The 23,770-nt window shown below is 40.8% G+C and overlaps 2 protein-coding genes and 1 long non-coding RNA gene across 13 annotated transcripts in view; 2 read left to right on the forward strand and 1 right to left on the reverse strand.

Moving 5' to 3' along the window:
* LOC309616863 (uncharacterized protein) overlaps window positions 1-23,770 on the reverse strand; it is a 131,222-nt gene that overhangs the window by 24,296 nt on the left and 83,156 nt on the right. For 10 of the 11 annotated variants that reach the window (XM_082368140.1, XM_082368141.1, XM_082368142.1 and 7 more), the window contains one exon: window positions 10,388-11,853. The exons of the other annotated variant lie outside the window; for it this stretch is intronic. In XM_082368140.1, the coding sequence (XP_082224266.1) occupies window positions 10,445-11,853 (1,409 nt within the window). In that variant the 3' untranslated portion in view covers window positions 10,388-10,444. Of the gene's footprint in view, window positions 1-10,387; window positions 11,854-23,770 lie in introns of those variants that run through there. 11 annotated transcript variants of the gene reach the window in all.
* Window positions 1-23,770, forward strand: part of LOC309616851 (zinc finger protein 836-like) — a gene marked incomplete at its 3' end in the record, with an annotated part of 476,825 nt that overhangs the window by 13,766 nt on the left and 439,289 nt on the right. The window lies entirely within an intron of this gene.
* LOC309616970 overlaps window positions 2,860-23,770 on the forward strand; it is a 188,410-nt gene continuing 167,499 nt past the window's right edge. Inside the window, exon 1 of the long non-coding RNA XR_014237689.1 lies at window positions 2,860-10,394. This is a non-coding gene — a long non-coding RNA (uncharacterized lncRNA). The remainder of the gene's footprint in view (window positions 10,395-23,770) is intronic.

Raw genomic sequence — 23,770 nt, forward strand, 5'->3', positions numbered from 1 at the left:
ATTCAGATATTATCCCATCAGTAAGAAATATCTGCAGTTTATCCAAAATGTTAAATCCAAGCCTATTTCCAATGGGCTTGATTCCTGCATCCCTTCTACCATGTTGATCTCTTCCATCAGTGAGATTTCCATTATGGGTCATAGACATTCCTTTGTAACTTCTTTCATCATCTATCTAATGACAGATAATTTTGTGTATTTTCCTGGATTTCCCCGAGGTGAAAATGATTATAGGAACAGTTCTGTCATTATTACCAGTTTAAAGAGTTGGGAGGAAGATCAACATGAAGATTTTTCTGTCAGTGCCCTTCCGACCTGCAGCTTTATCAAGCTGACCGTTCCATCGCTGACTTGCACCAAGCCGTCTCGGAGTCAACCTAGTTATGGAAACGTGTTCTTCGCAGAATCCCAGTTCTGGTAGTTCAAGCTGGCCCATCACAGATGCCTCTCCATCTCTACAGGCAGAGAGTTAAAAGCAGGAGAACTGGCAGGTTTCCACAGGAGGGAAGTCCATGGAAAAGAGTGAAAATTGGGGAGTGAGGAGAGAAAACCCACGGTGTCCTCCGCAAGGCTGTGGGCAGTGACCCGTGAGCACAGGGAGCCCTCGCTGGTCACCTGTCCTGTCGCCAAGGAAGGCCGCCCTCGTAGGGAGCAGCTATTGGATGCCTGCTGTGTGCCTGGTGCTCTGTTCCCCTGGCAGAACAGCTGAACCCACGGAAGGTGTCCTTAGGGGCAGATGGTGGAGCGGGCACTTGTGTCTGGTGGGGCACTGACCCCGAGGCTGGGTACCCCTCTCCTGAGGATGTGGTGGGCTGAGTGCTGGGAGGGATGCGTCTCCAGGTTCCCGAGCCAGTGACCAGGGGCTTTGGCTGCACACGTCCCCACCAGGTCCCAGGGCCCCGTCAGCGCACAATCACGAGGCCCTCACCTCTGGGGATTCGACCTCTTTTCCACCCTGCTTCATTATCCAGAACACTCGCTATTTGACTGCATGTCTTTTGAATGAATGTGACCTACAGTTGAGAAACACTGTGATGACAGTTTAATCACTGGGAACATGAATTACAAGAATGATATTTACATACCAATTAACACTAAACAGACTGTTGTCTCATAATTGAGAAGAAAAATATATATTATACTATAGGTGTATTCTGAATACTTACTGTAAATAAATAAATGCAAAAGAACAGATGACATAGGATAAAAAAGATGTGGCACATATATACAATGGACTATTACTCAGCCATAAAAAGAAACGAAACTGAGTTATCTGTAGTGAGGTGGACGGACCTAGAGTCTGTCATACAGAGTGAAGTAAGTCAGAAAGAGAAAAACAAATACCATATGCTAACACATATATATGGAATCTAAAAAAAAAAAAAAAAAGGTTCTGATGAACCTAGGGGCAGGACAGGAATAAAGACGCAGACATGGAGAATGGACTTGAGGACACGGGGAGGGGGAAGGGTAAGCTGGGACGAAGTGAGAGTAGCATTGACATATATACACTGCCAAGTGTAAAATAGATAGCTAGTGGGAAGCAGCTGCATAGCACAGGGAAATCAGCTCAGTGCTTTGTGTTCACCTAGAGGGGTGGGATAGGGAGGGTGGGAGGGAGACGCAAGAGGGAGGAGATATGGGGACATATGTATATGTATAGCTGATTCACTTTGTTATACAGCAGAAACTAACACAACACTGTAAAGCAGTTATACTCCAATAAAGATGTTAAAGAAAAAATAAAGAACAGATGACATAAATTGTAATGCTAAATAAGCCAAAACAAGCTTATCCAATCTAACTAATTGGCTGTTTAGAATTGTAAAACAAATATAGAGAAATGAAGAATTTGATAAAACAATTTTTAAGAAAACAATATAGTTTTCTAAGTATCTGCTGTAAAACTACGTACCCATAAAGAAAAGGCATTTTTTTTATAACTTTAACAAGTAGTATGTGTCAGTTGTTTTGCATAAGACACGCTGAAAGACCATCATCTGTAAATTCCACTTATAAATTAATACATAAAATATTAATTTTCTCCAGTTCTCTGACAGCCAGTAAGTAGACCAATCCCTACCTATGCAGTACCCTTAATTATCTAGCTTAATGGTTACCAAAATACATGGAATAAACAGCACATTGTATATTCATTAACTGGGATCAGATACAATGTTGTTGAGAACGAAGTACAAACGAAAAGCAAACAGGATATAATGCAGACAAAGGTGTATCATGAAAACCATGACAGAATACTAACATACCTTTTTCTAAAAAAGTAACTTTTGAGTATTTACTACAAAACATGCAATATTCTAAGCCATCTAACAGCACTAAACTGTTTTAAAAGGCTTGAGGTAAATTAACACGATTTTTCAAATCAGGGTAGGAGATGCACAGGTTTATGTACATTAACCCAACTGACACACAAAGTGGTGCAAGAACCAGGACCTACAGACTGAGAAAACTTCAATGTGACCAGCCATTGGCCAAAACTTATTCTTAAACAGGACAGATTACAAAATAATACAACGGGGCTTCCCTGGTGGCACAGTGGTTGAGAATCTGCCTGCCAATGCAGGGGACACGGGTTCAAGCCCTGGTTTGGGAAGATCCCACATGCCACACAGCAACTTAGGCTCATGAGCCACAGTTACTGAGCCTGCGTGTCTGGAGCCTGTGCTCCGCAACGAGAGGCCGTGATAGCGAGAGGCCTGCGCACCGCGATGAAGAGTGGCCCCCACTTGCTGCAACTAGAGAAAGCCCTCGCACAGAAACGAAGACTCAACGCAACCAAAAATAAAAATAATAATAATAAAAAAACTACAAAATAATACAACGAATACCAGGAGTTTAGACAGAAAACATCAAGGGAGATGCAAGAAGTGAGCTGTGTAACTAAGCTATTCAGCCATCCCTCCTGGAAGTGGTTTCTGAGTCATCACGGCTGCACGACTGTCCAGATAAAGTTGTTCAATGGATAAAGAGGGATCATTTCTATAATGTAACATGGTAGGTGGAGGCATGGGTGAAAAAGTGCTCTGGAGATGGGGGTGATCAACAGAACAAATTAAATATGCAAATAAATGTTTCCATTCACATCGAGGTTCCATTTGAGGAGTGATCAGGAATGAAAAAGGGCATAAGCAGAGCACAGAGTGTATGCATACGTGGGAGCACAGCTTGTGATTGCATATCTGTGTGAAAATAAGTGTACGATGGCAACTAAAATACTAATTTTAAAAGAAAACAAGAATTGGTTTAGGAATTAACATGATACCATCCCATTTTTAATTGTGGAAATTATACTATGGATATGAAACAGAAACGAAAAAGATCTAAAAAGGGAGAGAGTGTGATGTTGTAGGGAGAAAGCAGGATTACACATGTGCTCTATAATGTGTCACACTGATTATACCACAAGTACCACAAGTTCCACTGTCATGTTTATATCCAAGAAAAACATACAGGACTTTGGCACAGTGGTTAAGAATACGCCTGCCAATGCAGAGGGCACGGGTTCCATCGCTGGTCCGGGAAGATCCCACATGCCGCGGAGCCACAACTACTGAGCCCGTGCGCCTAGAGCCCATACTCTGCAACAAGAGAAGCCACCGCAATGAGAAGCCCATGCACTGCAACGAACAGTAACCCCCGTTTGCCGCAACTGGAGAAAGCCCAAGTGCAGCAACAAAGACCCAATGAAGCAAAAAAAAAAAAAAAAAAAAAAAAAAAACAACAAAAAAACATAATATTCCAGGAGATTGTGCAAGAATGTTCTTGGCAGAAACCAGAAGGAAAAAACCAAAAAAGGGCGATCATAGGCGATGGATGAGTTTCTTCTGTACCCAAACAGAGATACAAAAAAATCAAATCAATAGTAAAGAAGAGTAAGAGACCATGATTTTGAAACTGAGTCCCCCCTAAATCTGAGTTCTTCTGTCGAGTTTGAGTAACCTGTCTGTCCAGCATTTTCCCATTCTTATCCAATACCTATTCCCCTCAAGATTGATGAATGTCAAAGAAAAGGCAGGATTGATATCAAAGGGAACCTGGGGGGCCTTCCAGGTTACAAAAACCTTTCTGTGTCCCCTGTTTCCTGTTTATAGAAGAAGCCTTTAGTTTCCTAGACCTTCCCTGAGATCCAAAGAGCAGATTCAAGCAGTTACCAATTAGGGGAAGGAGGGAATGCAGAAACAAAGGAAAAGCAAGCCGAACATGTATCTTTTCCACGATTGGTAGCTTAAACTGATACTTTGATTTATAACCCCCAACTGTGGCTTCAACAAGTTGCCCCAAGAAGCCTTAAAAATTGATGACACCCAGAGGGTCAATTGAGAACTGGAATTCTTAACGCATCACATTTGGCTCTAGGTAAATAATAAAAGTCACAACTATTGCTTTTACTCTCTTCCTGAAAGAAGTTAAAGAATCACAAGACCGTGATTTAGAAACTTGTTTTGCAGGCACGTACAGAATAATCACAAAGGAAGTCACAATGTGGTGCCAAAGAGTCTGCACAGCTGAGATCTTATAGGAAAGCTGGGATCACAGACACTCCCCTCCCCTCCCTCCTTTTGCCTTTAAAATCTTATACACAGGTATAAGAGTATGCTGAAAACTGTCCTTCCACGCAGTCTTTCTTCAGAGCTTTCACCATCCTCAATGGTGAAAGAATGGAAGCTTTTCCTCGAAGATCACGAACAAGACAAGCATACCTGCTATTTCTAAAAACATATAATTGGAAGTCCTACCAAGAACACATAGGCATAAAATGAGATAACAGATATCCCAATAGCAACAGGAAGCAAAATCATCTCTGTACACAGGTAACATGATCTAATAGGTAGAAAACCCTGAAGATTCTGAAATTTAAAAAAAAAAAAAAAACAACCTTCTAGAAATAATGAAAGAGTTCAAAAACCTTACAAGATTTAAAATCATCATGCAAAACTCAATTGGGTTTCTAAAAATTAAAAATGATCAAAACAGAAATTGAGAAAACAATTCCATTTATAAGAGAATCAAAAAATATTTAGACATGACATTATAAAAGAAGGGAAAGATTTGTACACTGCAAACTATAGACTGCTGAAAATTTTACAGAAGACAAAAATAAATGGAAACATACCCCATGTTCATGGATTGAAAGTCAATATTGTCAAGATGTCAGTACTACCCAAAGTGATTAACAGATTCAAAGTATTCATTCCCTAGTGAAATCCCAACAGGGTTTTCCTGAAAAAACAAATCCATTCTGTGATTCCTATGGAATGTCAAAAGACAATGAATAGTAAAAACAAGTTTGAAAAGAACAGTGAGAGGTCTCACATTTCCTTGTTTCAAAACTTATTCCAAACCTACACTAATCGAAACTGTGTGGTACTGTCATAAAGGCAGACAGAGACTTTAGGAAAAAACTCTTCTGTGATAGCAGCCAAGATGGTGAAGTAGAAGGATCCTAAACTCACCCCTTCTCACGAGCACGCCAAAATCACAACTAACTGCAGTATAACCACTGATGAAAGACTGGAACCTACCAGGAAAGCTCTTTAACAAGTAAAGACATAAAGAAGGAACCACAATGAGATGGGTAGGAAGGGCAGACTCACGATATACTCAAACGCCATATCTCCTGGGTGGGTGACCCAAAAACTAGAGAATAATTATATTACAGACGTTCTCACACAGGAGTGAGAGTTGTAAGCCCCACATCAAGCCCCCTAGCCCAGAGGTCCGGCACTGGGATGAGGAGCCCCCAGAACATTTACCTTTGAAGGCCAGTGGGGCTTGATTGCAGGAGCTCAGAGTAATGGGGAAAATAGAGATTTCACTCTTAACAGACACACACAAAATCTCACATACACGGAGATGAAGGGCAAAAGCAATAATCTGATAGAAGCCTGCGCAAGAACTGCCCCTGCCTGCTATCTTGGAGGATCTCCTGGGAAGGTGGGGGGAGGCGTTGGCTCACCCTGGGGACATAGACAATGATGGCAGTAACATCGGGGAGCATTCATCTGCATGACCTCTCCTGGAGGCTGACTTCTTGGCACCAAGACCTCGCCCCACCCAAGAACCTGTAGGTCTGGCGCTGGGGCGCCTCAGGCAAAACAACAAACTGGCAGGGGATACAGCCCCACCAATCAGCCAATGGGCTGCCTAAAGGCTTCCTGAGCCCACTGCCACCTCTCTACATGCCCTTAGACATACCCCGGCCTGCCAAAGGGCCAAGACCCAGGTCCAACCAACAGTGGGCAGGGAGAAGCCTCTAGACCAGCCTCACCCATCAGGGTGCAGACACCAGAAGCAAGAAAACTACAGTCGCACAGCCTGCAAAATGAATCCACAAATACAGGCCAGACACTACCCCGGGACCAGCTGGGCTCTGACCTTGGGTGATGAAAGGGACACATAGGACACCTCCTACAGAGGGCCACTTTTCCAACGTTGAGAAATGTAACTAACCTACCACATACATAAAAATATAAATAGCAATTTAGACAAAATGAGGTACCCGAGGAATATGTTTCAGGTGGAGGAATAAGACAAAACCCCAGAAGAAGAACTAAGTGACGTGGAGATAGGAAATCTGGCTGAAAAAATGTTCAGAGTAATGATCAAAAAGAACTCGGGAGGAGAATGGATGCACAGCCTGAGAAATGAGAAGTACTTAACAAAGACTTTGAAAATATAAACAACAACCAAACAGAACTGGAGAATACAGTAACTGAAATGAAAAATACACTAGAAAGAATAACAGGCCTAATGAGGCAGAAGAATGGATCGGTGAGCTGGAAGACAGAGCAGTGGAAATCACCACTGCTGAAGAGAAAAAATAGAAGAAGGAGGACATCTGAAGAGACTTCTGGGACAACAACAAGTGCACTAATATTTGTATTATACAGGTCCCAGAAGGAGAAGAGAGGAAGGGCCGTAGAAAATATTTGCAGAGATAATAGCTGAAAACCACCCTAACCTGGGAAAGGAAACAGTCACCCAAGTTCAGGAAGTGCCAAGAGTCCCATATGCATATAAAGACTTCATAGAAAGCACAAACCAAAAATCTATCATAGATACAAATTCAAAATGCACATGAAAATATGCTCAACATCATGTGCTTTCCCACTTTTTACAGCTCCTTGGAGCACCTCTGTTTCCTAGGTGGAATGCTGCCCAATGTTATCAATCATTCAATAAAGCCAATTAGATCTTTAAATTTATTTAAATTTGATTCAGTTTTTGCACATTAATGGAAGTCAGTCTGAAATGCACTGCTATGGGATTTGCATTATAGCCATCTGAATATTCTGGAATAGAGTGTAGAGAGTACAAATTATGAGTATGTAACCCCCAAATTGTATGTTTCGTTCCATATTGGAAAGAAATTGTTACAGATTCTTTCAAACCTGAGAGCCTAACGGTGCATTCTTACCTGCTGTTTACAAAGCACCGAGACGAGATAAAACTGTGTTGATGGAATAAACATGATTCATCCAGGGTTATGACAAAAGTGATTATATTTTATTAATTAAAACAGGAGACCCATGATACATTCAGAATGTAATTCTATGAATACAACAGTAGCAAATGATAATAGCAGCAGTTAAATGGGAATCATACACAAACACGTATTATTCTGGTTCTGATTAAATTTGATGCTCAAAATAATTGCTCTCTCTTCAATTTCCAAAAATAAGACTAACTTTTCTTTAATCACACATACAACAGTTACTGCCATCCAACGGAGGAAGTGACCAACTTTTCCTGTGCATCGTTCCTACCACATAATCAGTCCCTAATAACCCGTCACTCTCCTCCCATGAAAAGCCCAGTGCCTTAATGTCTTGCCTGCTCTCGTGCAGGTCAGTTGGTAGAGCATTCTGTCCTGTAACCCACTGTGAACAGAAGGGCGCCCTGAACATAATGAGCATGATGATTCACGTCCTAGTTTTACATTATTCTCTGCCCCTCCCTGACACTAATTCACACACTGTTGAATTTGATAATTCAGGATTCATGTTTTTCCAGGGAACACGGATGTGAATGAACCACACCTAATGAAGTTGGCCCCCTCATCTTACTGATTCCTTCCCAGAGACCATCATGAAAGGCCTGTAATGAATGCATGAAATCAACATATTAACAAGGCCAAGCTCTTAGGGCTCACCACACAACAGGCCAATAAACTGAGAGACTAGTTGTTGGGGCAAGCAATAGTGGCTTTATTCAGAAAGCCAGCAGACCCAGAAGATGGTGGACTACTGTCCCAAAGAATTGTCTTCCCTGAGTTAGAATTCGGGCTTCTTTCATACTAAAAGAGGAGGGAGTAAAGTCCTGGTTCCAATCAGATTCCTGAGGGGATGTTTTAATTTCTTCTTTCTTGAAGCCATTCACAGGGGAGGCTGGACAGAAGGTTTCCCATGATGAGGTAAACAAAGGTATTTTAGTTTAATGCACATTACACGGGAATCAGGTTTCCCAAAGAGAGCCCATTATGTGTAATTTAAGCTTATAGGCAATATCCCTTTAGTGATTCACTTGTAGCAAAAGCAATAGAATACAAATGTTAAAGTAAAAGGAAAAGGTCCAATATAGAGACAGACTTGTTCTTCCCTGTTACTTCAAACTTTAGGTTGAAAAGCATAAATAGTAAGTAGCCTTTTCAAGAAAACTCAAATAATTAAATTTTAATATACTGAAGATAATCGGTTATTTTCACATGGGTCCTTTTTCCTCTCATATACACACCATGTCAGAAGTTTCAACATGTTGTGACTTGTAATGATTCTGCAGTATGTAATATCTCAAGTTAACCTCAGAGAACTAAAGATTTATTTATTCCTAGTATGCATTCTCTGATGCAGGGGACACGGGTTCGATCCCTGGTCAGAGAACTAAGACTCTGATGGTCTGTTGTAAGAATTACATTTGTAAGGACTGTCCCAAATATTAGTTCTTTGGTAAACCCCAAGGATGTACTGTTTCATGAAGTTTCTCCGTGTGTATACTTTGTAACCTGTAAGAATTCTGTCATTACACTAAAGGTGTGGATACTTGATGTAAAAATTTACAACATCCATTACATCGGAAAGCTTGCTCGCCAGCATAAATCCTCTGTATTTCAGTTTTGATCTTCAAGTACAGTCCTCAGGACACGTATTGCTTGTGTGGTTTCTCTCAAAAATGTGTACTCTGAAGCTTAGTGCATTGTAAGGCCTGGAGAAAGCCTCTATTCATACATCTCCATAGCTTCTCTTCAATATGGACTTTCTGCAATTGCCAAGTACTTGAACTCAAGGTAAAGGTTTTGCCTCAACCAGTGTATCTGGGAGGTATGGCGCCAGTATGTTCCTATCTTGTGACTTCTGGGTAAGATCCTTGCCACACACATTACATTTCTGTGGGTTTTACTCAGGATAAATATTCTGATATCTAGTGATGAGTGAGCAATAATTTAACTTTTGACATATTCGTTGCATTTTAAAACGTGGAGTATTTGGTGATCACTGAGTTTAAGGCACAATCTAAAAGCATTCAAAATTTAGTACATTTGTAACGTTCTGAAGAGTGCAGATTACCCGAATGTTGGTGAGATGTGAGCAGTGAGAATAGGTTTTTCACATTCATGGCATTGGTGAGGAATCTTCCTAGATTGAATTCATTTTCTAAAGGCCTGACTATACTAAATACATTTATCTGGCTTCTATCCAGTATGAATTTTCTCGTGAAGCCTAAGATGTGAAGGCCTCCTAAAGCACTGCCACCTTCATTGTATTTTTTTTTTAAGATTTATTTATTATTTATTTATTTATTTTTGGCGTGTCGGGTCTTAGTTGTGGCGCGCGGGATCCTCACTGAGGCATGCAGGATCTTTCACTGTAGTGCGCAGGCTTCTCTCTAGTTGTGGTGTGCGGGTTTTCTCTTCTCTGGTTGTGGCGCACAGGCTCCAGGATGCATGGGCTCTGTAGTTGTGGCACGTGGGTTCCAGAGTGCGTGGGCTCTGTAGTTTGCAGCACGCAGGCTCTAGTTGAGACACGCAAGCTCGGTAGTTGTGGCGCACAGGCTTAGTAGCCCCACGGCACGTGAGATCTTAGTTCTCTGACCAGGGATCGAACCCGTGTCCCCTGCATTGTGAGGCAGATTCTTTACCACTGGACCACCAAGGAAGTCCCCTTCATTATATTTTTAAGTGCTCTAACCAGTATGGATCCTCTGATGGTAAGTTTGGCTTGAAAGCACACTGAAGACTTTGCCACACTCACTACATTTGTAAGGTTTCTCTCTAGTATGAATTCTCTGATGGTAAGTGAGGTTCAATGCAAAAAAGCTTTGCCACACTGATATTTGTATGATTTCTCCATAGTATGAATTCTCTGAACAACGGTTAGGTGTGAATTTTGAAGACCTTCCCACATGTATCACACTTACATAGTTTCTCTCAGGTATGGGTTTTCTGATGTGTAGTGAGGGTTGAGACCTGAGTAAAGGCTTTCCCACACTCAAAACATTTGAAAGGTTTCTCTATATGTACTCTCCGATGACTTGTAAGGTGTGAATTTCGACTGAAGAACTTGCCACACTCATTACATTTGAAAGGTTTCTCTCCAGTATGAATTCTCCAATGAAGTCGAAGATGTGATTTTTGACTAAAGACCTTTCCACACTCATCACATTTGTAAGGTTTCTCACCAGTATGAATTCTCTGATGACTTAAAAGGATTGCCTTCTCACTAAAGGCCTTGCCACACTCATTGCATTTGTAAGGTTTCTCTCCAGTATGAAATCTCTTATGACTTATGAAATGTGAATGCTGACTAAAGAGCTTCCCACACTCATTACATTTATAAGGTTTCTCTCCAGTATGAATCCTCCGATGACCAGCAAGGTGTGCATTTCGGCTAAAGACTTTGCCACACATATCACATTTATATAATTTCTTTCCTGTATGAATTTTCTGATGTCTACTGAGGTTTGAGCTGTCAGTAAAGGTTTTGCCACACTCATTACACTGGTAACTTCTCTTTCCAGCATGAATATTACGATGACGTACAAGGTATGAATTTTGACCAAAGACTTTACCACATACGTCACATTTATGTAAGTTTGCTTCTGGGTGGATTATCTGATGTCTGGCAAGGGTGGAGCCATCATTAAAGGTTTTGCCACACTCATTACATTTGTAACATTTCTCTCCAGGATGAATTTTCCGATGATGTGCAAGCTGTGAACTTCGACCAAAGAATTTGTCACATATGTCACATTTATCTAATTTCTCTCCTGTGTGGATGGTCTGATGTTTAATGAGGTGTGAGCCCTTAAGAAAGGCTTTCCCACACTCATTACATTTGCAAGGTCTTTCCCTGTGTGCTTTAAGGTTTTGTGTCATCACTGAAGGATGCATAAAATCATTCCCATATATATTAGAAACATTGGTTTGGACACTAGGAGAAATTCTTTGAAGTGGTGAAAATAAGAAACTACTGTTGATAGACCTCTCAACTACATCACATTCAGAAATTATCCCATCAGTTTGAAATATCTGCAGTTTATCCTGAAAGTTTAAGCCCAGCCTATTTCCACAGGGCTTGATTCCTGCACCCCTTCTACCATGTCGATCTCTCCCATCAGTGAGATTTTTGTTGCAGATTACAGGCATTCCTTTGTAATTTCTTTCATCATCTCTCCACTGACACTCAAAGTCATACATATTTTCCTGGATTTCCCAGAGGTGAAAATGTTTGATTTTACAGCTTTCAGGTCTTCCCAACATCGGTGTTTGGAATACTTCTCCTTTATCACTGTTCACTTTGGGTTGTAATTGCTTGGTCACATGTATAGGGAAGATATCTACAAGATATAAAGAACCATAGGTATCCCATTCACAATAATTCAACAATATATGTCTCATGTTGAATACATGATATTACACCAAATGTAATACTTATACCAAAGATAGGTATGAAATGCCCCAACCATGACCTTAAATTTTTGGAAACACTAAAGGAATAGAATTATGTACTTAAGAAAGCATGTAACATAAATCCAAATATACTTTAAGGCAGCCTAGTTTTAAACACCATATGACAAAAACACTCACACTGGACAAACTTATGTCGGGTCTCAAAGAAAGAGTATTTGTCTACTATCACCTCTACGAACATACCAACCAACAGTAAACATACTGCTGTCTCATAATTGAGGAGAAAAATATACTATCGATGTATTCTGCATACTTACTGTACATAAATAAACTTTTTTAAGTAGACAATATATTGTACCGGGAAATAATCCAAAACAAAAGTTATCCAATTAATAATATAATTAGCTGTTTAGAACTGTGAAACAAATATAACAGAGAAAATGAAGAGTTTGATAAAACAATTTTTAAGAAACAATGTATTTTTCTAAATCTTTGCTATAGAACTATGTACCCAAAAAGAAAAGGCATTTTACAACATTAACAAGTAGTACCTGTCAGTTGTATTGCATAATACATGCTAAAAGACCATCATCTGTAAATGACATAAATTAAGACATAAAATATTCTCCAGTTATCTAATGGCCAGTAACAGAGCAATCCCTACCTATGCAGTATCCTTAATTATCTGGTTTAATGGTTCCAAAATACTAGAAACAAAAAGTGAGCACTTTGTGTATTTACTGACTAGGGTCAGACACAACGTTGTTGAAAAAAATGCAAATGAAAACCATACAAGATATAATGCAGATAAAGTCATATCATAAAGAACATGAATTTTATTAGCAGAAATCAGAAAGAAAAACCAGGAAAAATCCATCTAAAGACGAATGAATTTCTTCTGTACATACATGCAGATACAAAGAAACTGAATCAACCCACCAGTAGAGTAGGGGACCGTAATTTTCAAAAGTTAAGTTGCCTTAAATCTGAGTTCTCCTGCTAAGTCTGATTAACCTCTCTATCGAAAATTTTATTCTGTTTCTTCTTCCACACATGTTCATCTCAAGATTGAGGAGTACCAAAGAAAAGGGGGGATTGAAACTGAACAGGAATCTGCAGGGCCTTCCTGGTTACAAAAGCCTTTCTGAGTCTCCCATTTCCTGTTTGTTAAAAAAAAAAGGCTTTAGTCTCCTAGACCATTCCTGAGTTCAAAAAGTCAGATTCAAGCAGTTACTAATTAGGGGAATGAGAGAATACAGAAACAAAGGAAAAGCAAGTCCAATCTAATCACTTCCATGATTGGTAGCTTAAATTGGTACCTTGATTTATGACCCCAAACTGGGCTTCAACCAGTTATCCCAAGAGGACTGAAAAACTGATGACACCAGAGGGTCAACTGAGAATTGAAATTCTTAACCAGTCACATTTGGCTCTAAGTAAATAATAAAATGCCTGAACTATTGCTTTTCCTGTCTCCTAGAAGGAAGTTAAGGGATCACAAGACTCTGATTTAGGAACTGTTTTGCAGGAACATACAGAATAATCAGAAAGGAAATCACAACTTGATTCTCAAAAGTCTGCAGCTGACATCTTATGGGAAAGCTGGGATTACAGACACTCCCCTCCCCTCTCTCCCTTATCATTTAAAAATCTTACACCCTGGCCAGCCAGGAAGATGGATTTGAGGCAAGGCCAGGTCTCCCAAGTTTCTGGTTGGCACCTCCTCAACTAATACACATTTCTCTGCTTCTAACTCCAATGAGAAATGGGCATATGAATTTGGATTCGACATCATGTGTGATGTATGTTCTTTATTAGGAAAAGGTAGAAGACTATGCTGGAAAATATCCTGCAATGGAGCAGTTACACAGAGCTATCATCATACTCAATGGTGAACGAATGAAAGCTTTTCCTTTAAGATCAGGAACAAGACAAGGATACCTGCTCTCAATATTTCTAAAAACATATTACTGGAAGTCCCAGGAAGAACACAGAGGCAGAAAATTGGGTAACAGATATCCCAATAGCAAAAGAGAGTGAAATCATCTCTGTATACAACTGACATGATCTAATATGTAGAAAACCGTGAATATTCTGCAGAAAAAACCTGCTAAAATTTTTAGAGCTCTAAAAAATGACAAGATGTAAAATCAACATGCAAAATTCAGTTGGGTTTGTAAACATTAAAAATGAACAACCAAAAAAGAACATGAGAAAAATATTCCAGTTACAAGAGAATCAAAAAAAAAAAAAAAGTTAGATGCAACATTATACAAGAAGGTAAAGATATGTATATTGCAAACTAAAGACTGCTGAAAATTTTAGAAAAGACAAAAATAAATGCAAAGACATCCCAAACTCATGGATTGGAAGTCAATATTGACATGATGTCAATACTACCCAAAGTGATCATTATATTCAAATCATTCCCTAGTGAAATCCCAGTAGTGTTTTCCTGAAGAAACAGATACATCCATCCTGTGATTAATATGGAGTCTCAGGAGAAAACAAATAGCAAAAACGATCCTGAAAAGAACAAACTTGTTGTATCACACTTCTTTATTTCAAAACTTATTCCACAGATACACTAATCAAAACAGTGTGGTACTGGCATATAGACAGAGAGACTGCTGGAACAGAACAGAGACTTCCAAAAAAAACCTCTTGTGGGATAGCGGCTAAGATGGCAGAGAAGAACCCTAAATTCCCCTCCTTTCACAAGCACACCAAAATCACAACTGACTGAAGAGCAACCACTGAACTAGAACCTACCAGGAAAGATCTTTAACAGCTAATGAAAGAACCACAACTAGATAGAAGGAGGGGCAGATTGGCCATATAATCAAATCGCATGCCCCCTGGGTGGGCAGCCCACAAACTGGAGAATAATTATATTACAGATGTTCTCCCACAGGAGTGAGAGTTCTGAGCTCCACGTGAGGCAGCTCAGCCCAGGGGTCCAGCCGCAGGAAGCGGAGTCCTTAGAGCATGTGGCTTAGAAGGCCAGCGGGACTTGACTGCAGCTCCACAGGATTGGGGGAAATGGAGACTTCACTCTTAAAGGGCGCACAAAAGAATCTCACATGCACCGGGACAAAGGGCAAAAGCAGTAATATCATGGGAGCATGGACCAGAGCTACCTGCTGGTCTTAGAGTATCTCCAGGGCTACTTCCCATGCCCCTAGACACCAGAGGGCCCTACCCACCAGAGGCAAAGGCCCAGCACCACCCACCGGTGAGCAGGCACCTGGCCTCCCACAAGGAAGTCTGCACGAGCCTCTAGACCAGCTTCACTCACCAGGGGGCAGACACTAGAAGCAAGAAAACTATAGTCTCTGCAGCCTGTAGACCAAGTCTGCAAACGCAGGCCACATACTACCTGGGGACCAGATAGCCCCTGGTCCATAGGTGACGAGAGGGGAGTGCACTGCCTGAATGCACAGGACGTCTCCTACAGAGGCCACTTCTCCAAGGTTGAGAAATGTAACTAACCTACCACATACATAAAATACAAATGGCAATTTAGACAAAATGAGGCGACAGAGGAGAATATGTTTCAGATAAAGGAACAAAACAGAAACCCAGAAGAAGAACCAAGTGTCGTGGAGACAGGCAAACTACTCAAGAAAGAGTTCAGAGTAATAATCATAAAGACGATCAAAGAATTTGGTAGGAGAAAGGATGCACAATGTGAGAAATGAGAAGGTTTTTTTTTTGTTTTTTTTTTTACTTTTTTTTGGGGGGGGGTTTATTTTATTTATTTATTTATTTATTTATGGCTGTGTTGGGTCTTCGTTTCTGTGCGAGGGCTTTCTCTAGTTGTGGCAAGTGGGGGCCACTCTTCATCGCGGTGCACGGACCTCTCACTATCGCGGCCTCTCTTGTTGCGGAGCACAGGCTCCAGACGCACAGGCTCAGTAACTGTGGCTCACGGGCCCAGTTTCTCCGCGGCATGTGGGATCTTCCCAGACCAGGGCTCGAACCCGTGTCCCCTGCATTGGCAGGCAGATTCTCAACCACTGCGCCACCAGGGAAGCCCCCAGAAGTTTTTAACAAAGACTTAGAAATTATAAATAACAATGAAACAGAATTGAAGAATACAATAACTGAAATGAAAAATATGACAAATTAATAATAGACGAAATGAGGCAGAATAATGGATCAGTGAGCTGGAAAACAGAGTAGGGGAAATCACTGCCACCAAAGGGGAAAAAAGAAAAGAATAAAAAGAAATGAGATCAGTTTAAGAGACCACTGGGACAAGAGCAAGTGTGCTAATATTCGCAATACAGGGTTCCCAGAAGGAGAAGAGAGAAAGGGCTTGAGAAAATATTTGAAGAGATAATAGCTGAAAACTTCTCTAACCTGGGAAGGGAAACACCAAGACACATTCTGATTAAAACAACAAAAACTAAAGATAAAGAGAGAATATTACAAGCAACAAGGGAAAGCAATTAAAAACATACAAGAGAACTCCCATAAGGCTATTACACGATTTTTCATCAGAAACTCTGCAAGCCAGAAGGCAGTGGCGCAATATACTTAAAGTGATGAAAGAGAAAAACCTGCAACCAAGAGTAGTCTACCCAGCAAAGTTCTCCTTCAGATTGATGGAGAAATCAAAAGCTTTATAGACAAGAAAAAGCTGAAAGAATTCAACAACACCAAACCAAATTTACAACAAATGCTAAAGGAACTTCTCCAGTGGGAAAAGACCACAACAAGACTTTCTTGACTACAAACAAGAAAATCACAAAATGGAAAAGCTCACTGGTAAAGGCAAACATACAATAAAGGCAGAAAATCATCCACACACAAAGCTAGCAGGTAGGTTAAAAGACAAAAGTAGTAAAACCATCTGTATCCACAATGAGCAGTTAAGAGATATACAAAACAATGATGTAAAATATAATATCAAAAACAGTAATCATGCGGAGAGGAGAGTACAAATGCAGGGTATCTAAACTGCATTTGAGATTAGCAACTTAAAACAAGCACATAAACATAAGTACTAGTATACAAAAACCTCATGGTAACCGAGAAACAAAAATCTCTAATACATATACATACAAAAAAGAAAAAGAAATCCAACCATAACATTAATGATACTCATCAAACCACAAAAAAAGAGAACAAAAGAAGAAAGGGGGACAAAAAGACCTACAAAAACAAATCCAAAACAATTAATGAAATGGAAATAGAAACATACATATCAATAATTATCTTAAATGTAAATGAACTACATGCTGCAACCAAAAGATACAGACTGGATGAATGGATGCAAACATAGGACCTGTACATATGCTGCCTGCAAGAGACTCACTTCAGATGCAAAGACATATACAGACTGAAAGTGAAGGGGTGGTAAAAGGTATTCCATGCAAATGGAAATAAAAAGGAAGCTTGAGAAGCAACACTTATATCAGACAAAATAGACTTGAAAAAGAAAAAAGACTGTTAAAAGAGACAAAGAAGGCCACAAGAAAATGATCACAGGATCAATCCAAAAAGAAGACATAACAATTCCAAATATGTATCCACCCCAACTAAGGAACACCTCAATATATAAGGCAAATGTTAACAGACATAAAAGGAGAAATGGACAGCAACACAATAATAGTGGGGGACTTTAACACCTACTTATATCAATGGGCAGATCATCCAGACAGAAAATCCATCAGGAAACACAGGCCTTAAATGACACATTAGAGCAGATGGACTTAATTGATATTTATAGAGCATTCCACCTGAAAGCAGCAGAATACACATTCTTTTCAAGTGCACATGGGTCATTCTACAAGACAGACCACATGCTGGGTCACAAAGCAATCCTCGGTAAATGTAAGAAAACTGGAATCGTATCAAGCATCTAGGCTAGCCAATCAACTAAAAAAAAAAAAAAACCCACAAAACCAAAAAACAAAAAAGCTGCAAAAAACACAAAGATGTGGAAGCTAAAGAATATGCTACTACACAACCAGTGGATCACTGAAGAAATCAAAGAGGAAATTAAAAAAAAAAACAAAGCTAGAGACAAATGAAAATGAAAACAGTATGACCCAAAACCTATGGGACACAGTAAAAACAGTTCTAAGAGTGAAGTTTATAGCAAAACAAGCTAAACTTAGGATTCAAGAACAATCTCAAATAAACAACCTAACTTTATGCCTAAAGGAACTAGAAAAAGAACAAAACCCCAAAGAAAGATACAAAGATCAGAGCAGAAATAAATGAAATAGAGACCAAAAACAAAAAAAGAAAAAAGATCTATGAAACTAAAACCTGGTTCTTTGAAAAGATAAAAAACATTGATAGAGAAGTCTCAGAAAACGGCGGAGGAATAAGATGCGGAGATCACCTTCTTCCCCACAGATACATCAAAAACATATCTACATGTGGAACAACTCCTACAGAACACCTACTGAACACTGGCAGAAGACCTCAGACTTCCAAAAAGGCAAGAAAATCTCCATGTAACTGGGTAGGGCAAAAGAAAAAAGGAAAAAAAAAAGAGACAAAGGAATCAGGACAGGACCCACGCCTCTGCGAGGGCACTGTGAAGGAGGAAATGTTTCTGCACACTAGGAAGCCCCCTCACTGGCAGAGACAAGGGGGAGCTTTGGAGCCTCAGAGGAGAGCGCAGCAACAGGGTGCGGAGAGCAAAGCAGAGAGAATCCCGCACAGAGGATCGGTGTCAACCAGCACTCCCCAGCCTGAGACGCTTGCCCGCCTGCCGGGGCGAGTGGGGGCTGGGTGCTGAGGCTCGGGCTTCAGAGGTCAGACCCCAGGGAGAGAGGATTGGGGGTTAGCTGTGAGAAGACAGCCTGAGGGAGTCCGGAAAGAAACCTGGGCCTGCCAGATAGACAAGGGGCCACTGTTGCAGGGTGCACGAGGAGAGGGGCACACCCGCCCTAGCAGCTTCTTTCTCCACGCGCTCACAGACAGCAAGGCACAGCCTACACCAGTTCTAGGGCCGGGCGAGAGCTGTGCCTGCTATCTTGGACACCAGAGGTGGGCGTGACGGCTACTGCTGCCACCGCTGCCACCAAGGGTCCTGTGAGCAAGCTCAGGTCACTGCCCACTCCTTCCCAGGAGCCAGTGCAGCCCGCCACTGCCAACGGTCCAGCGATCTGGGGCCAACTTCCTGGGGAGAGCGAACGGCACACCTCAGGCTGTTGCAAATTCCCACTAGTCCCTGCCGCCAAAGGCACTCCCCGCACATCCCAACTGGGACTGCTGTATCCCTCCCCCTCCCTGGCCTGGGTGAGCAAGTGAGCCCTAATCAGCCACTGCTTTCACTCCCTCTTGCCTGGGTGGGGAAGAGACTCCTGAGGGTGGCCCAAATGCAGAGGCAGAGCCAAAACGAAAGCTGAACTCCTGGGGCAGTGCGACCAAAGAAGAGAAAGGGAAATTTCTCCACGCAGCCACAAGAGCAGCAGATTAAATCCCTTCAATCGGCCTGGTAAACCCTCCATCTGTGCAATATCTGAATAGACAACGAGTGTTCCCACAATTGAGGCTGTGGACTTTGGGGGCAAGTACCCGCAGGAGTTGGGCCAGGTCAGAGTATAAGCTGGCCCCACAGTGCCCACAGCAGGTCCCGACACCTACCAAGAGTTCGATTTCTGCTTTTGATTTGTATTTAGTTTTTTGTTTTGGTAGCTTAGTTTTTAGTGTTTGTTTTCATTTTGGGGTTCGTTTATTTGTTTGGCTGCTCTCTTCTTTTTTGTTATCTCTCTCTCTTGTGTGTGTGTGTGTGTGTGTGTGTGTGTGTGTGTGTGTGTATGTATGATTCTTTGTGTGTTTTTGTTTGGTTTGTTTTTAACATTTGTCTTGGGGTTTTGCTTGTTTGTTTTCTTTTTCGTTTGTTTGTTTTCGTCTGTGTGTGTGTTTCTTTGTGTGTGTCTGTTTTCTTTCTTTCTTTCTTTCTTTTCCTTTTCTTCCACACCGTGCAGCTTGCAGGATCTTGGTGCTCCGGACAGGGGTCGGGCCTGAGCCTCTGAGGTGGGAGAGCCTAGTCCAGGACGCTGGACGACCAGAGAACTCGCGGCCTCAGGGAATATTAATTGGCAAGAGCTCTCCCAGAGGTCTCCATCTCAACACCAAGACCTGGCTCCACCCAACGGCAGGCAGGCTCCCGTGCTGGAGGCCTCGTGCCAAACAACTAGCGAGACAGGAGCACAACCCCACCCATTGGCAGAGAGGCTGCCTAAAGTCGTACTAAGCTCAGAAACACCACGAAAAGAGCCACCGGACGTGGCCCTGCCCATCAGAGGGACAAGATCCAGCTGCACCCACCAGAACGGAGACCAGTCCCCTCCACCAGGAAGCCTACACAAGCCACTGGACCAACCTCACCCACTGCGGGCAGACACCAGAAGTAAGAGGAACTACGACCCTGCAGCCTGCGGATAGGAGGCCCCAAACACAGTAAATTAAACAAAATGAGAAGACAGAGAAATACGCTGCAGATGAAGGAGCAAGGTAAAAACCTACAAGACCAAACAAATGAAGAGGAAATAGGGAGTCTACCTGAAAAAGAATTCAGAGTAATGATAGTAAAGATGATCTAAAATCTCAGCAGGGCTTCCCTGGTGGTGCAGTGGTTGAGAATCTGCCTGCCAATGCAGGGGACACGGGTTCGAGCCCTGGTCTGGGAGGATCCCACATGCCGCGGAGCAACTGGGCCCGCGAGCCACAACTACTGAGCCTGCGCGTTTGGAGCCTGTGCTCCGCAACAAGAGAGGCCGCAATAGTGAGAGGCCCGTGCACCGTGATGAGGAGCGGCCCCCGCTTGCCACAACTAGAGAAAGCCCTCGCACAGAAACGAAGACCCAACACAACCAAAAATAAGTAAATTTATAAAAAAAATAATAATAAAATCTCAGAAATAGAATAAAATACAAGAAATGTTTAACAAGGACATAGAAGAACTAAAGAACAAACCAACAGTGATAAGCAACACAACAATTGAAATTAAAAATACTCTAGAAGGAATCAACAGCAGAATAACTGAGGCAGAAGAACGGATAAGTGATCTGGAAGATACAATGGTGGAAATAACTGCCACAGAGCAGAATAAAGAAAAAAGAATGAAAAGAATTGAGGACAGTCTCAGAAATCTCTGGAACAACATTAAATGCACCAACATTCGAATTATAGGTGTCCCAGAAGAGAAAGAGAAAGGGTCTGAGAAAATATTTGAAGAGATTATAGTCGAAAACTTCGCTAAACATGGGAAAGGAAATAGCCAATCAAGTCCAGGAAGTGCAGAGAGTGCCATACAGGATAAACCAAAGGAGAAACACAGCAAAACACATATTAATCAAACTATCAAAAATTAAAAACAAGGAAAAAATATTTAAAGCAACAAGGGAAAAGCAATAAACAACATACAAGGGAATCCCCATAAGATTATCAGATGATCTTTCAGCAGAAACTGCAGGCCAGAAGGGAGTGGCAGGATATATTTAAAGTGATGAAAGGGAAAGACCTACAACCAAGATTATCCTACCCAGCAAGGATCTCATTCAGATTCAATGGAGAAATCAAAAGCTTTACAGACAAACAAAGGCTAAGAGAATTCAGCATCACCAAACCAGCTCTACAACAAATGCTAAAGGAACTTATCTAAGCAGGAAACACAAAAGAAGAAAAAGACCTACGAAAACAAACCCCCAAAAATTAAGAAAATGGTAATAGGAACATACATATCAATAATTACCCTAAATGTGAATGGGTTAAATGCTCCAACCAAAAGACAGACTGGCTGAATGGATACAAAAACAAGACCCATATATATGCTGCCTACAAGAGACCCACTTCAGACCTAGGGACACATACAGACTGAAAGTGAGGGGATGGAAAAAGATGTTCCATAAAAATGGGAATCAAAAGAAAGCTGGAGTAACAATACTGATATCAGATAAAATAGACTTTAAAATAAAGACTGTTACAAGAGATAAGGAAGGACACTATATAATGATCAAGGGATCAATCCAAGGAAACATAACAATTGTAAATATTTATGCACCCAACATAAGAGCACCTCAATACATAAGGCAAATGCTAACAGCCAAAAAAGGGGAAATTGACAGTAACACAATAGTGGGGGACTTTAACACCCCACTTACACCAAAGGACAGATCATCCAGACAGAAAATAAACAAGGAAACACAAGCTTTAAATGGCACAACAGACCAGATAGATTTAATTGATATTTATAGAACATTCCACCCAAAAGCAGAAGGATACACTTTCTTCTCAAGTGCATATGAAACATTCTCCAGGACACATCACATCTTGGGTAACAAATCAAGCCCTGGTAAATTTAAGAAAACTGAAATCATATCAAGCATCCTTTCCAACCACAACACTATGAGATTAGAAATAAATTACAGGGGAAAAAACTGTAAAAAACATAAAACACATGAAGGCTAAAAATTACACTACTAAATAACCAAGAGATCAGTAAAGAAACCAAAGAGAAAATCAAAAAATACCTAGAGACAAATGACAATGAAAACACATGATGATCCAAAACCTATGGGATGCAGCAAAAGCAGTTCTAAGAGTGAAGTTTACAGCAATACAATTCTACCTGAAGAAACAAGAAAAACCTCAAATAAACAATCTAAACTAACAGCTAAAGGAACTAGAGAAAGATGAACAATAAAACCCCAAAGTTAGTAGAAGGAAATCAATCATAAAGATAAAAGCAGAAATAAATGAAACAGAAACAATAGCAAAGATCAATAAAACTAAAAGCTGGTTCTTGGAGAAGATAAACAAAATTGATAAACCTTTAGCCAAGCTCATCAAGAAAAAGAGGGAGAGGACTCAAATCAATAAAATTAGAAATGAAAAAGGAAAAGTTACAAAGGACACTGCAGAAATACAAAGGATCATAAGGGACTACTATAAGCAACTATATGCCAATAAAGTGGACGACCTGAAAGAAATGGACAAATTCTTAAAAAGGTATAACCTTCCAAGACTGAACCAGGAAGAAAGAGAAAATATGAAGAGACCAATCACAAGTAATGAAATTGATACTGTGATTAAAAATCTTCCAACAAACAAAAGTACAGGATCAGATGGCTTCACAGGTGAGTTCTACCAAACACTTAGAGAAGAGCTAACACCCATCCTCAAATTCTGCCAAAAAACTGAAGAGGAAGGAACTCTTCCAAACTCATTCTGCGAGGCCACCATCACCCTGATACCCAAATCAGACAAAGATATCACGAAAAAAGAAAATTACAGACCAATATTACTGATGAATACAGACACAAAAATCCTCAACAAACTACTAGCAAACAGAATCCAACAACACATTAAAAGATTCATACACCACAATCAAGTGGGATTTACCCCAGGGATGCAAGGATTCTTCAGTGTAAGCAAATCAACCAATGTGATACACCATATCAACAAATTGAATGAAAACCATATGATCATTTGAATAGATGCAGAAAAAGCTTTTAACAAAATTCCACACCGATTTATGATAAAAACTCTCCAGAAAGTGGGCACAGAGGGAACCTACCTCAACATAATAAAGGCCACGTATGACAAACACACAGCTAACATCACTCTCAACGGTGAAAAACTGAAAGCATTTCCTCGAAGATCAGGAACAAGACAAGGAGGTCCACTCTCACAACTACTATTCAACACAGTTTTGGAATTCCTAGCCACAGCAAACGGAAAAGAAAAAGAAACAAAAGGAAAATAAAATTGGAAAAGAAGAAGTAAAATTGTCACTGTTTGCAGATGACATGATACTATAGACAGAGAATCCTAAAGATGCCACCAGAAAACTACTAGAGCTAATCAATGAAT

This window comes from Balaenoptera borealis (genome assembly GCF_965194805.1).
Source record: "Balaenoptera borealis genome assembly, chromosome: 19".
NCBI lineage: Eukaryota > Metazoa > Chordata > Mammalia > Artiodactyla > Balaenopteridae > Balaenoptera > Balaenoptera borealis.